Source organism: Schistocerca nitens, chromosome 7 (genome assembly GCF_023898315.1).
Source record: "Schistocerca nitens isolate TAMUIC-IGC-003100 chromosome 7, iqSchNite1.1, whole genome shotgun sequence".
NCBI classification, from domain to species: Eukaryota; Metazoa; Arthropoda; class Insecta; order Orthoptera; family Acrididae; genus Schistocerca; species Schistocerca nitens.
Window position 1 is genome coordinate 622,230,046 of NC_064620.1, and position 14,201 is coordinate 622,244,246.

A 14,201-nucleotide genomic window follows, 5' to 3' on the forward strand; every position below is an offset into this window, starting at 1 on the left:
GATAATGGACATAGGGTGAACAGAAAATGGAGGAATGTGACCAAGGTCGCTGTCAACTCAACGACTGCTCTGAGCTTGCGACCGACAGCATGGAATGGAATTCAGCCGAAGGCAGAAGATCCTGATCCATAGGTTGGTCAGGAGCAGATGCTGCCACCAGCGACCGGCCGGTTGATCGGCCGCCAGCAGTGCGCCTCGGCGACACAGAAGACGGCCGAGGGCGATTTCCGCCAGGTGGTGCTGTAGATGGGACACGCCTTGGCGGAGAAGGAGAGGAACTGGGTTTCTTTGTAGCCTTCTTGGAAGTATGATGTATAGAGGAAGGAGGAACCAATGGTTGTGAAGTTTCCGTACGTAAAATCTCTTCACGAGTATGCTCTTTTTTCGAAGTCTTGGTGTCTAACTTTTGGGTTCGAGATTTAGCAGAACTCGACGAAGGGTGAGCCAAGGAGTGGGCAGGCGAAAGTGGTGAGGTTGAATGGGCGATCTTTGCGCTGGCCGATCTGACGACCGTGGCACTAAAGGTGAGGTTGCAAGTCTGCGTGGCCGCCTCCTATGTTGGCCCAGAAGAAGCAAGGACAGTGCTGTATTTTCCTGTCTGAGGCACGGTGGGCTGTAGACTGGCGAATAATTTTCGAGCAGCAAAGGTCGACACCTTTTCCTTCACTCTGATTTCCTGGATGAGCTTTTCGTCTTTAAAAATGGGGCAATCTCGAGAGAAAGCAGCTTGGTCACCCATACAGTTGATGCAGCGAGTGGATGGAGGTGGACAAGCACCCTCATGGGCATCCTTGCCACACGTAACACATTTGGCCGGATTGGAACAGGACTGGCTGGTGTGATTGAACCGCTGACACCGATAGCAACGCGTAGGGTTTGGGACGTAACGGCGAACGGAAATTATCTCATAGCCTGCTTTGATTTTCGATGGGAGTTGAACTTTGTCAAATGTCAAGAAGACAGTGCGGGTTGGAATGATGTTCATGTCAACCCTTTTCATAACCCTATGAACAGCCGTTACGCCCTGGTCAGACAAGTAGTGCTGAATTTCTTCGTCAGACAGTCATCGAGGGAGCGTGTATAAACGACTCCACGCGAGGAATTTAAGGTACGGTGCGGTTCCACCCAGACAGGGAAAGTGTGTAGTAGTGAGGTACACAGCAATTTTTGTGTCTGGAGGGCACTGACTGTTTCTAACAGGGTGCCATTCTGTAATCTGGAACAAGACTTTACAGGACCTGCAATTGGTCGACACCTTTCTGAATAATGAAAAGGTTGACCGTGGAGAAGTCGTGACCTTCGTCAGACCGAGAAACAACAAGGAACTGTGGCAACGATGGAAGAACTTTCTGTGGCTGATACTCAGTGAACTGACATAGTGGAAGGTGAGGAAACCATTGCGGAAGAATCCCCCATAATTACCGGCGTCTCCGATGGCGCGCTCCTCCCTTGTGGAGGCCTTCTCTGAGGGCACTCCCGCCTTAGGTGATTGTTCACACCTCAGGTCACACCTCCCGTGGGTCGGCCTTCAGACACACACAGGGAGGGAGAAAGAAAGAGAAAGGGAAAGGAAAGAAGAGTGGTCTCAAACGCCACAGCGGAGAAAAGGGTTGAGAGAAGAGGTAAGGAAAAGAGAAGGACAAAGGAAGGATGAACACTTACAAGGAAGGAAGGCGAAGAATGTGGTACATTTACAAGCGTCCGTCTCCGGACGTAGGCACAAACCATACCCCCGGAGGGGGAGAAAGGGAAGGAAAGAGCCAGAGGTGAGGGGGGGCGAAGATGGGGGATGGGGAGGGATGCGGAAAGGGAAGGTATGCAGCCCGGAAAGGAAGGAAGGCCACATCAGCTCGGGGTCCCGTGCTCGCTACGCACGTATCCACAAAAGAGTTGTGGATCCCCTGGGGGGGGTCTTGGTGAATGTGGGTAGTGGTGTGTGCTGTGGAGCCGTTGGAATCCACTGGAGAGGTTAATCCTATTTTCTGCACAGTAGTGCAGCAAGTGTAAGAGAAATAGATTGTATAGTCCTGAGGTGTGTCTGCCGAGGAACTCAACTTTGAAACCCTGCAGGACGTCGAGCGGAGACAGTCGCGTGCAGACTGACGAAGCATTGACATTACACGGAAAGGCGGATCACTCCGTGGAAAAGGAACAGTTACCGGAGCTCCACTGCTTCGATTCAGACTTTCTAAATCAAACAACAGCAGCAATGCAATATACGATACTAGTGGGTCGTAACGGTCCAGTTCACGGGAAACCATAGGAAACCCCGAAAAACCTACAGCCAACCATGGCACTGCTCGATCAACAGGCTTATGGCATTATTGAACTTAGTGATAATCCGTGGGGTACTGTTGCCCAAAAAGTCATCAGATGGAACAAGTATAGGTTTTGTTGCGACTACACATGAACATCTAACGCTGATGCATATCCAATACGGAACATAACGGAGACTGAACAATTTGGGTCTGTGTACATACTATTTGACGACGGACTCTAAAAGTCGTTATAACTAGTAGCAAGTAGTTCCTATAGATTGACCAAGTACTACACTCACTGTCCTATGGAAGTGCGATCAATATCACTGGATGCCATTGGGTTTAAAGAATAGACAGTCCGTGCTGCGTTGAAGTGGTTTGTAGGATTGTAGGTGTAAAGCTTAACAGTTTTAGGTCAGCCAGGCGGTGGAAAATACCGCCACAATTCGACAGGAGGATGATGACATGAGACTGAGAAGGCATGGAACATTCAGTGAGGCAGTTTATGATTTACTGCCTGAGAAGTCTATATCCATTTTGTGTGAGGGTCTGGCGAGATCTAGGTCCTCAGCAGATTGGTTGGTTGGTTTGGGGGATCAAAGGGACCAGACTGCTACTGTCATTGGTCCCTTTTTCCAAATACAAAGAACACCCACAGAGAATAAAAACGAGGAACAGAATAGAACACAGACGATACAGAACAACAGAAACTGAGACAAAGACAAGACAAAACGAACTAAAACCACACAGAGTGTGACGGCGGTTGGCCGACCATAGAAATAAAAAAAGGAAAAGCCAACCACGTAGAAACACGTTAAAAAACCAGTTTAAAAGCATAGGCCAAAGGCCAGAATCAACACAAAACAATAACATAAAACAGAAACACTCAGATTAAATGATAAAAAGCCCCCTGCCCGAATAAAACGTAAAACTAAGTCAGCCATTTCGGAGTCGTCTGTTAAAAGGGCAGGGAGCGTATCAGGCAGCGCAAATGTCTGCCTGACCACAGCTAAAAGGGGGCAGGCCATCAAAATGTGGGCCACCGTCAAAGCCGCCCCACAGCGACATAGAGGAGGGTCCTCCCGGCGCAGTAAATAACTGTGTCAGCCGGGAGTGGCCAATGCGGAGCCGGCAAAGAACTACTGAGTCCCTGCGAGTGGCTCGCAGGGATGACCGCCACACAACCGTCGTCTCCTTGACAGCACGGAGTTTATTGCGCGTCGTCAGTTCGCGCCATTCATCGTCCCATAGCGCCAAAATTTTGCGGCGCAAGACTGCCCGCAAATCAGTCTCTGGGAGGCCAACATCAAGAGATGATGTACTCGTGGCCCCTTTCGCCAGACGGTCAACATTCTCATTCCCGGGGGATCCCAACATGGCCTGGGGTCCAAACAAAGACCACAGAGCGGCCGCAACGGTCAAGAGTAGACAGGGACTCCTGGATAGCCATCACTAGACGGGAACGAGGGAAACACTGGTCGAGAGCTCGTAAACTGCTCAGGGAGTCTCTACAGATAACAAAGGACTCACCTGAGCAGGAGCGGATATACTCTAGTGCTCGAAAGAAGGCGACCAGCTCAGCAGTGTAAACGCTGCAGCCAGCCGCCAAGGAACGTTGTTCGGACTGGTCCCCTAGAGTGAGCGCATATCCGACACGACCAGCAACCATCGAACCGTCAGTGTAAACAATTCCAGAGCCCTGATACGTGGCCAGGATGGAAGAAAAGCGGCGGCGGAAGGCCTCTGGAGGGACTGAGTCCTTCGGGCCCTGTGCCAAGTCGAGCCGAAGGTAAGGGCGAGGAACACACCATGGGGGTGTACGCAAAGTGGCCCGGAAAGGAGGTGGAACAGGGAAAAATCCAAGCCCGGAGAGAAGCTCCTTAACGCGCACAGCGATCGGACAACCCGACCGGGGCCGACGCTCTGGCAGATGGACGACCGACTGCGGGAACAGCACACGGTAATTTGGATGCCCGGGCAAGCTAAAAACATGGGCAGCATAAGCAGCCAGTAATTGTTGGCGTCGGAACCGCAGTGGAGGGACACCTGCCTCCACTAGTAAGCTGTCCACAGGGCTGGTGCGGAAAGCACCAGTGGCAAGGCGTATCCCGCTGTGGAGAATTGGGTCCAGCACCCGCAACGCAGACGGGGATGCTGAGCCATATGCCAGGCACCCATAATCCAGACGGGACTGGATTAACGCCTGGTAGAGCCGTAACAGGGTAGAGCGGTCGGCGCCCCAGCGGGTGTGGCTCAAACATCGCAGAGCATTGAGATGCCGCCAACACGCCTGTTTGAGCTGCCGGATATGAGGCAGCCAAGTCAACCGGGCATCGAAAACCACCCCCAAAAACCTGTGGGTCTCCACCACAGCAAGCAGTTCGTCGGCAAGATAAAGCCGCGGCTCAGGATGGACTGTTCGGCGCCGGCAGAAATGCATAACGCGGGTCTTGGCTGCCGAAAACTGAAACCCATGCGCTGCAGCCCAAGACTGCGCCTTACGGATAGCGCCCTCTAGCTGACGTTCAACAGCTGCAATGCCAGTAGAGCTGTAGTAAAGGCAAAAGTCGTCAGCATACAGGGAAGCGGAGACAGAATTTCCCACGGCCGCAGCAAGCCCGTTAATGGCTATTAAAAACAGACACTTAAAACAGAACCCTGTGGCACACCGTTCTCCTGGACGTGGGACGAACTATACGAGGCCGCGACTTGCACGCGGAAGGTACGACACGACAGAAAATTGCGGATAAAAATCGGCAGAGGACCCCAAAGACCCCATCCATGAAGCGTAGAAAGGATGTGATGACACCATGTCGTATCGTACGCCTTCCGCATGTCGAAAAAGACAGCGACCAGGTGCTGACGGCGGGCAAAGGCAGTACACGGATAGCCGACTCCAGGCTCACCAGATTGTCGGTGGCGGAGCGGCCTTTACGGAACCCACCCTGAGACGGAGCCAGAAGGCCCCGAGACTCCAGTACCCAATTCAAGCGCCGGCTCACCATCCGTTCAAGCAACTTGCAAAGAACGTTGGTGAGGCTAATGGGACGGTAGCTGTCCACCTCCAGAGGGTTCTTTGCAGGTTTCAAAACGGGGATGACAATGCCTTCCCGCCATTGCGACGGAAACTCCCCCTCGACCCAAAGACGGTTGTAAAGATCGAGAAGGCGCCGCTGGCAGTCCACTGAAAGGTGTTTCAGCATCTGACAATGGATGCCCTCTGGCCCAGGAGCGGTATCAGGGCAAGCAGCTAGGGCACTGCGAAATTCCCACTCACTAAATGGAGCATTGTAAGATTCTAGGTGGTTGGTGCGAAACGAAAGGCTCCGACGTTCCATCCGCTCTTTAATGGAGCGGAAGGCCTGGGGGTAATTCGCAGAAGCGGAACTCATAGCAAAATGCTCTGCTAAGCGATTTGCAATGACGTCGGAGTCAGTACAAACTGCTCCATTCAGTGAGAGCGCAGGGACGCTGACAGGTGGCCGATAGCCGTAGACGCGTCGAATCTTGGCCCAGACCTGCGATGGAGTGACATGGAGGCCAATGGTGGACACATACCGCTCCCAGCACTCCTTCTTGCCTTGGCGGATAATGAGGCGTGCCCGCGCATGCAGCCGTTTGAAGGCGATAAGGTGGTCTATGGAGGGATGTCGCTTGTGACGCTGGAGCGCCCGCCGGCGATCTTTAATCGCTTCAGCGATCTCAGGCGACCACCAAGGCACAACCTTCCGCCGAGGGGACCCAGATGAACGGGGAATGGCAGATTCGGCGGCATTAACGATGCCGGTGGTAACCGATTGAACCACCGCATCAATGTCATCAGTAGAGAGAGGCTCAAAAGCGGCAGTGGAGGAGAACAAGTCCCAGTCAGCCTTATTCATACCCCATCTGCTAGGGCGCCCTGAAGAGTGACGCTGTGGTAGTGACAAAAAGAGCGGAAAGTGGTCACTACCACACAGGTCGTCATGCACACTCCATTGGACAGACGGTAAGAGGCTATGGCTACAGATTGAAAGGTCAATGGCAGAGTATGTGCCATGCGCCACACTGAAATGTGTGAAGGCACCATCATTTAACAGCGAGAGATCGAGCTGCGACAATAAACGCTCAACGATGGCGCCTCGACCTGTTGCCACTGACCCACCCCACAGAGGGTTATGGGCGTTGAAATCGCCCAATAGCAAGAAAGGTGGAGGCAATTGGGCTATCAGCGCAGCCAGGACATGCTGCGAGACATCACCATCCGGTGGAAGGTAAAGACTGCAGACGGTAACAGCCTGTGGCGTCCACACCCGAACAGCGACAGCCTCTAAAGGTGTTTGGAGAGGGACAGACTCGCTGTGCAGAGTGTAAAGGACATATATGCAGACGCCACCAGACACCCTTTCATATGCTGCCCGGTTCTTATAATAACCCTGATAGCCACGGAGGGCGGGGGTTCGCATTGCTGGAAACCAAGTTTACTGGAGAGCAATGCAGAAGAAAGGGTGAAGGCTGATAAGTTGGCGGAGCTCAGCTAGATGGTGGAAGAAACCGCTGCAGTTCCACTGGAGGATGGTATTGGCCATGGCTGGGAAAGGCGTGACGGGACTGGGAAGGCAGATTACGCCGCCGGGTCACCTGCTGCCTCCGATTGAGCACCCGCGCTAGTGCTATTCATGGCGTCTGAGGGACCGCCGAGATCGAGGTCCTCAGCGGACGCCCGAATCTCCACCTCGTCCTCAGACGCAGAGCTGGAAGGTTGCGGTGGGGTGGCTGCCACCGCGAGTTCCTTGGGCTTAGAGCTCTTCTTCTTTGGTTTCTCACGCTGCTCCTTGGGTTTAACTGGCTGGGAGGGCTTCACCGATTCAGTCTCCGGGACTGAGGAGGATCGTGAAGCCCTTTGACCAGCTGATTGTGGGCACTTACGCCACTGTCGGTCGTCAGCCTTCCCGCTGGTGGAAACCTGGGAAGGGAGGGACCCAAGGGACCCCTTGCGAGCGTGAGAAGCCGAAGAAGTTGGACACTTCTCCAGCTTAGAAGCAGGGACGGACGTCCCTGATGGGGGGGGGGGGGATGGTGTTGCCCCTGAGGTAGGTGGCGCAGGAGCAACCCGGTGGGTAGAGCCCCCCACTGGCAAGGGGGGCAGGAGGAGTTGTACCACTCAGCGATCCGGCCGGAAGTCGCGAAACTGATGGGGGCGAGCACAGGTGTTGTAGCAGCGGCATAGGAAGAAGTCATTCTCACTGGATGTAATCGGTCGTATTTCCTTTTGGCCTCAGTATAAGTCAGTCGGTCCAGGGTCTTATATTCCATGATTTTGCGCTCTTTCTGGAATATTCTGTAGTCTGGCGAGCAAGGTGAATGGTGCTCCCCACAGTTGACGCAGATGGGAGGCGGGGCACATGGAGTATCGGGATGAGATGGGCGTCCGCAATCTCGACATGTGAGGCTGGAAGTGCAGCGGGAAGACATATGGCCGAACGTCCAGCACTTTAAGCACCGCATCGCGGGAGGGATATAGGGCTTGACGTCACATCGGTAGACCATCACCTTGACCTTTTCTGGTAATGTATCAACCTCGAAGGCCAAGATGAAGGCACCGGTAGCAACCTGATTGTCCTCGGACCCCGATGAACGCGCCGGACGAAATGAACACCTCTACGTTCTAAGTTGGCGCGCAGCTCGTCATCAGACTGCAAAAGGAGGTCCCTATGAAAAATAACACTCTGTACAATATTTAAACTCTTATGCGGTGTGATCGTAACAGCAACATCCCCCAACTTGTCACAAGCAAGTAACCGCCGTGACTGGGCAGAGGATGCCGTTTGTATCAGGACCGATCCAGAGCGCATTTTTGACAAACCCTCCACCTCCCCTAACTTGTCCTCTAAATGCTCGACGAAGAACTGAGGCTTTGTGGAGAGAAAAGACTCCCCATCAGCTCTCGTACAAACTAAGAATCGGGGCGAATAACTGCTACTGCCATCCTGAGATTTACGTTCCTCCCACGGCGTGGCCAGAGAGGGGAACGTTTTCGGATTGTACCTTTCAGCATTAAATTGAGCCCGAGAACGCTTAGAGACTGCTGGCGGCTGGCCGCCAGCGAGAGATGATGTACCACGCTTCATTGCGGGTCATCCGCCCTGATGCCACCTACTCCAACCAAGGGCCCTCCCCATGGGCGCCACCCAGCCGCAGCAATAGCCAACTGGCAGGACGGTCATTGCCGGGAGTCCTGATGCCCCAAGGAGATGGGCATCTACTCCTTGGCAGACGTGGGGAGTTAACGGCGCAGCCATCAGTAGAGCGATCCCTGTGTTGTCAGGGGGCTACAACCAAGAGGGTACATGGCGGCCCCACCACAACGGGCTGGCTACTGTGCTGGATCTTAGGTGCAAAACTGTCCAAGGTCGTCGTCGCAGTTAAAAGAAACACTGCAGATTGCAGCGTGGGAATCGCACCCAGGGACGTATCCTCGCCCAATAGATGGAAAACGAGCGGGACACCAGTGCAACGACGAAAAAGCCGGCTAAAGATCTAAACGCACGACGGATACAGTGCACCATGTAAGGCGCCCTTCCCCAATTGGCTCGCTCTTCGGAATAATTTAGAAAGATGGAGGTCAAACCCGAGAGGGGACCATCACATAAGGCCGAAAAATTTGAGACTCCTTTTAGTCGCCTCTTACGACAGGCAGGAATACCGCGGGCCTATTCTAACCCCCGAACCCGCAGGGGGGCCTCAGCAGACACCAGAGTCTACACCGAATTCTCAGACACAGCTTGTAGGTAGCGGTGGTGTCGGTACCACTGCAATTTCCTCTGTACAGGAGTAACAGGGAGGGAAATTGCCCCCACCATCATCAAGGGGCAGTTGTCTCCCAGTTCTGAGAGGTGACTGGGGTTGGCAGAGCTGATGGTGCCAGAACTGTTGTAGCGGAGGCGTAAGTGTCATACGTACAGGATGCAAGTGTTCAAATTTTTTCTTGGCCTCAGTGTAGGTCAGTCGGTCCAGGGTCTTTTACTCCACGATTTTCCTTTCTTTCTCTTGAATCCTGCAGTCTGGCAAGCAAGGCGAATAGTGCTCTGCAGTGGACACAGATGGGAGGCGGGGCACATGGAGCATTGGGATGCGACGGGCATCTGCAGTCTCCATGTGATGCTGGAAGTACAGCTGGAAGACATAGGGCCGAACTTCCTGCACTTTAAGCACTGCATCGGGGGAGGGATATATGGCTTTACGACACAGTAGTAGACCATCACTTTGACCTTCTCGGGCAAACCTTGAAGGCCAAGATGAAGGCACCAGTGGCAACCTGATTATCCCTCAGAACCTGGTGGATACGCCAGATGAAGTTTACACCTCGCCACTCTAAATTGGTGCGCAACTCGTCAGACTGCAAAAGAAGGTCCCTGTGAAATGATATCTTTGACCATATTTAAGTTCTAATGCGGTATGATGGTTACAGAAAGATCCCAGCTTGTCACAAGTGAGTAACATTCGAGACTGGGCAGAAGATGCTGTTTTGATCAAGACTACAACCAACGGCATACACGGTGGCCCCATTAAAATGGACTGGTTACCTTACTGGATATCAGGTGCAACCAAGCAAACAAGTCAATTATCGTCAGCGCAGCAAACGATGGAACAATACGTACCCAGGAGGGTGACCTCTCTGAACAGTTGGAGAATGAGCAGAAGTGCAGATCCACGTAGGCAAAGCACGCGATACGTCTCAGCGTATGATGGACACGATGCACCAGGTAAGGCGCCCTTCCCCAGTTGGCTCGCTCTTCGGGAAAATTTTGAAAAATGGAGGTCAAATCTTACAGCCGACCATCACATGAAGACCGAAACGTGTGAGGCTCCCTTTAGTCGCTTCTTAAAGGCAGGAATACCCCGGGGGCTTTTCTAACCCCCAGGCCTGCAGGGGGATGTTATTTTATGTGCATTACTTGTTTTCAGGTGAAAGCATTTGGTATACAAAGGAGAGAAATTCTTGAATGCATTGTTAAATATTTCTTTATTTGGCAACATAAGGTACCTATAATTTTGTACCTTACAAGCCCTCATCCACATACTTTGCCATGATTTACAACCACATTCGGTATTATTTGAAAGGTTGTACATCGTATATATGAATATATAAAGGAGACTGACATTGCCACGTACGTCTTGTAAATAATTGGTAAAGCTTATTGCATGAAAGGTGACAGTGTATTATAAAAACGGTGTTGCCTATACTAGTAGAGGTTGGAACGCCAGTGGAGATGAAACGGCAGGCACAACTCAAGCTCTGGGTGGAAGGTCCGCACAGGTGTTGGTCCTGCTTAAACACAGGAAGTAGCTAGATATCGTGGCACCTGAGCTCTGGAGCACAACTGTAGTAAGGGCCGGAAGGGTAATTGGATAATACTTCTGAACGCCGAAAATCTTGGACACAGGTGAGAAAAGTTTTTTTTGTTTTGGTTTTAGGGCGCAAAACTGCTATGGTCATTAGCGCCCAGTCCGTGACTTAGGAAACAGTAAAAACCGAAAATGGAAACCAGCAGCAATGGGAACGAAACTCAAAAAATTGGAGAAACTAAAAGCAGAAGGAAGGCTTAAAAATCCACTACAGAAAGGGGTTGGCTGTCCCCAAAAAAAAATTTTTCAAATGACTGACGTCATCTCACTGGCACTAATGAACTCGAGAACGCGATCGGCTGAGCGCGTGTCATCTGCTAAAAAGGACGATATATCAGGCGACAGCTGTAGACGGGCGCGTAACGGAGTAAAAGAGGGGCACTCAAAAGGTGTCTTACCGTCCACAGCTGAGAGCAGTGGGGACAGAGTGGTGGAGGATCGCCGCTTAAAAGATGTCGATGGCTAAAAAGACAGTGCCCTATCCGGAGTCTAGTTAAAATTCCCTCCTCCCGTCGACGCGTTCGGGAGTTTTTTTTTTTTTGCGGTTTTAGGGCGCACAACTTCAATGGTCATTAGCGCCCAGACTACGTTAGGAATGCACCGCGAGGCACAAGGTTAAAACAGCAACTAAAAGGAAAAACACGATAAAAGACTGACAGGCAGAGGATTAAAAAAACAGCATAATCAAATGTCCTTAGAGAGGGTTGTCAAGTTGATAAAACGAAGAACGCGAGCAGCTGCTCGTGGGTCATCCGCTAAAATGGCATCTAGAGTACATGGCAGGCCAGGATCAAGACGCAGTGGGTTAAAATCTGGACAGGACGTTAAAATGTGGCGGACCGTCAGCAATTGCCCACATGGGCAGAACGGCGCCGGCGCAGCCATCAGCAGATGGCGATGGCTGAACCGGCAGTGTCCTATTCGTAACCGGGCCAAAACGACCTCCTCCCGCCGAGAAGGGCGGGAGGAGGACGTCCAAGACACGGGAAGAGGTTTCAAGGCCCGAAACTTGTTGTCTGTAAGTGCAGCCCAATCGGCATGCCACAGCGATAAAATGCGCCGACAAATGACCCTGCTACAATCTGACGAAGGGACACAACAAAAAGCTGTCCGAGGCTGGAGGACCGCAGCCTTGGCCGCGGCATCTGCATCTTCGTTCCCAGGGATACCGACATGGCCAGGAACCCACATAAAGCTAACAGGAGAACCGTCGTCCACCAGCTGCTGAAGAGAGCGTTGGATCCGGTGCACGAAAGGGTGAACCGGATACGGATCACTGAGGCTCTGGATGGCGCTCAGGGAATCAGAGCAGATGACATAAGCAGAATGTCGGTGGCGGCAGATGTAAAGAACAGCCTGGTAGAGGGCAAAGAGCTCAGCTGTGAAGACCGAACAATGGCCATGGAGCCGGTATTTGAAACTTTGTGCCCCGACAATAAAAGAACACCCGAACCCATAATTGGTCTTAGAGCCATCTGTATAAATGAAGGTCATATTAATGAACTTCGAACGAAGTTCGACAAAACGGGAGCGGTACACCGAACCGGGGGTAACCTCCTTCGGGAGCGAGCAGAGGTCAAGGTGGACGCGAACCTGAGCCTGGAGCCAAGGTGGCGTGTGGCTCTCGCCCACTCGAAAGGTTGCAGGGAGTGAAAAATTAAGGTGTTAAAGGAGGCGACGAAAGCGAACTCCAGGGGGTAGCAGGGCAGAGACATACAACCCGTATTGACTGTCGAGAGAGTCATCAAAAAAACGAACGATAAGACGGGTGGTCGGGCATTGCCAGTAGCCGACAGGCATACCGACAAAGCAGTATATCGCGCAGGTAGGTGAGTGGCAATTCACCAGCTTCACCATGAAGACTCTCGACGGGACTAGTATAAAACGCTCCGATCGCAAGACGTAAACCCCGATGTTGTATGGAGTTGAGGCGGCGTAAGATGGACGGCCGTGCAGTGGAGTATACGAAGCTCCCATAATCCAGCTTGGAGCGGACGATCGACCGATATAGGCGACGTAGGACGGTTCGATCCGCTCCCGACATACCACTGAGAACACGGACATTTAGAGAACGGGGACAACGGGCAGCCAAATATGACATATGTGGAGACCAGGTAAGTTTCCTGTCAAATGTAAGACCTAAAATTTTTGTTGTCTCCACGAATGGGAGAGCAACGGGACCGAGTCGTAAGGACGGTGGGAGAAACTCTTTGTACCGCCAGAAGTTAATACAGACCGTCTTCTCGGCAGAAAAACGGAAGCCATTGGCGCCACTCCAGGAGTGAAGACGGTCATGAGAACGCTGAAGACAGCGCTCCAGAAAACATATACGCTGCGTACTGCAATAGATGGTAAAATCATCCACGAAAAGGGAGCCTGATACATCAGCTGGGAGGCAATCCATTATTGGATTGATCGCTATGGCGAAGAGAGCGACGCTCAAAACTGAGCCCTGTGGCACCCCATTCTCCTGGCGAAAGGGGTCTGACAGGACAGAACCCACACGTACCCTGAACTGTCGATCCATTAAAAAGGAACGAATAAAAAGAGGGAGGCGACAGCGAAGGCCCCATGTATGCATGGTGCGGAGAATGCCCGCCCTCCAACAGGTGCCTTAAGCCTTCTCCAAATCAAAGAACACAGCCGCGGTCGGGCGCTTCCGCAAGAAGTTATTCATAATGAAGGTTGACAAGGTAACCAGATGGTCAACAGCAGAGCGGCGCCTACGAAATCCACATTGTACATTGGTAAGTAGGCGTCGAGACTCGAGCAGCCAAACCAAACGAGAGTTAACCATTCGCTCCATCACTTTACAGACACAGCTAGTAAGTGAGATGGGTCGATAACTGGAAGCCAAGTGCTTGTCCTTCCCCGGTTTAGGAATCGGTACAACAATAGACTCGCGCCAGCATGCGGGAACATGTCCCTCAATCCAGATGCGATTGTAAGTACGAAGAAGAAAACCTTTACCCGCAGGAGAAAGGTTCTTCAGCATCTGAATATGAATAGAATCAGGCCCTGGAGCGGAGGACCGTGACCGGGCTAGTGCGTTTTCGAGTTCCCGCATGGTGAATGGGGCATTGTAACTTTCACGATTCGAGGAGCGGAAGTTAGGTGGCGTGGCCTAGCCTCCTCTACCTGTTTTCGGGGGAGGAAGAGAGGGTGGTAATGAGCGGAGCTCGAAACCTCTGCGAAGAAGCGGCCGAAGGCATTGGAGATATCCTCAGGGGCCACAAGGACGTCATTCGCGACCGTCAAGCCAGAAACTGGTGAGTGGACCTTAGTGCCAGATAGACGGTGCAGGCTACCCCAGACAACAGAAGGAGTAAAACTGTTGAAGGTGCTTGTGAAAGCAGCCCAGCTGGCTTTCTTACTTTCTTTAATAATACGACGACACTGTGCACGTAATCGTTTATAAGTGATACAATTCGCCACTGTAGGGTGGCGTTTGAAGGTGCGTAAAGCACGTCGACGAGCACGTAAAGCGTCTCTACATGCTGCGGTCCACCAGTAGACCGGTACGCGACGTGGAGAAGAAGTGTGAGGGATGGATTA

General features: G+C 52.3%; 1 protein-coding gene across 1 annotated transcript in view; it reads left to right on the top strand.

Moving 5' to 3' along the window:
- Nucleotides 1-8,105: 8,105 nt before the first annotated feature.
- Nucleotides 8,106-14,201, top strand: part of LOC126195795 (trichohyalin-like) — a gene marked incomplete at its 5' end in the record, with an annotated part of 34,374 nt that continues 28,278 nt past the window's right edge. The window contains 2 exons of the mRNA XM_049934431.1: nt 8,106-8,122; nt 8,776-8,791. Of these exons, the coding sequence (XP_049790388.1) occupies nt 8,106-8,122; nt 8,776-8,791 (33 nt within the window). The remainder of the gene's footprint in view (nt 8,123-8,775; nt 8,792-14,201) is intronic.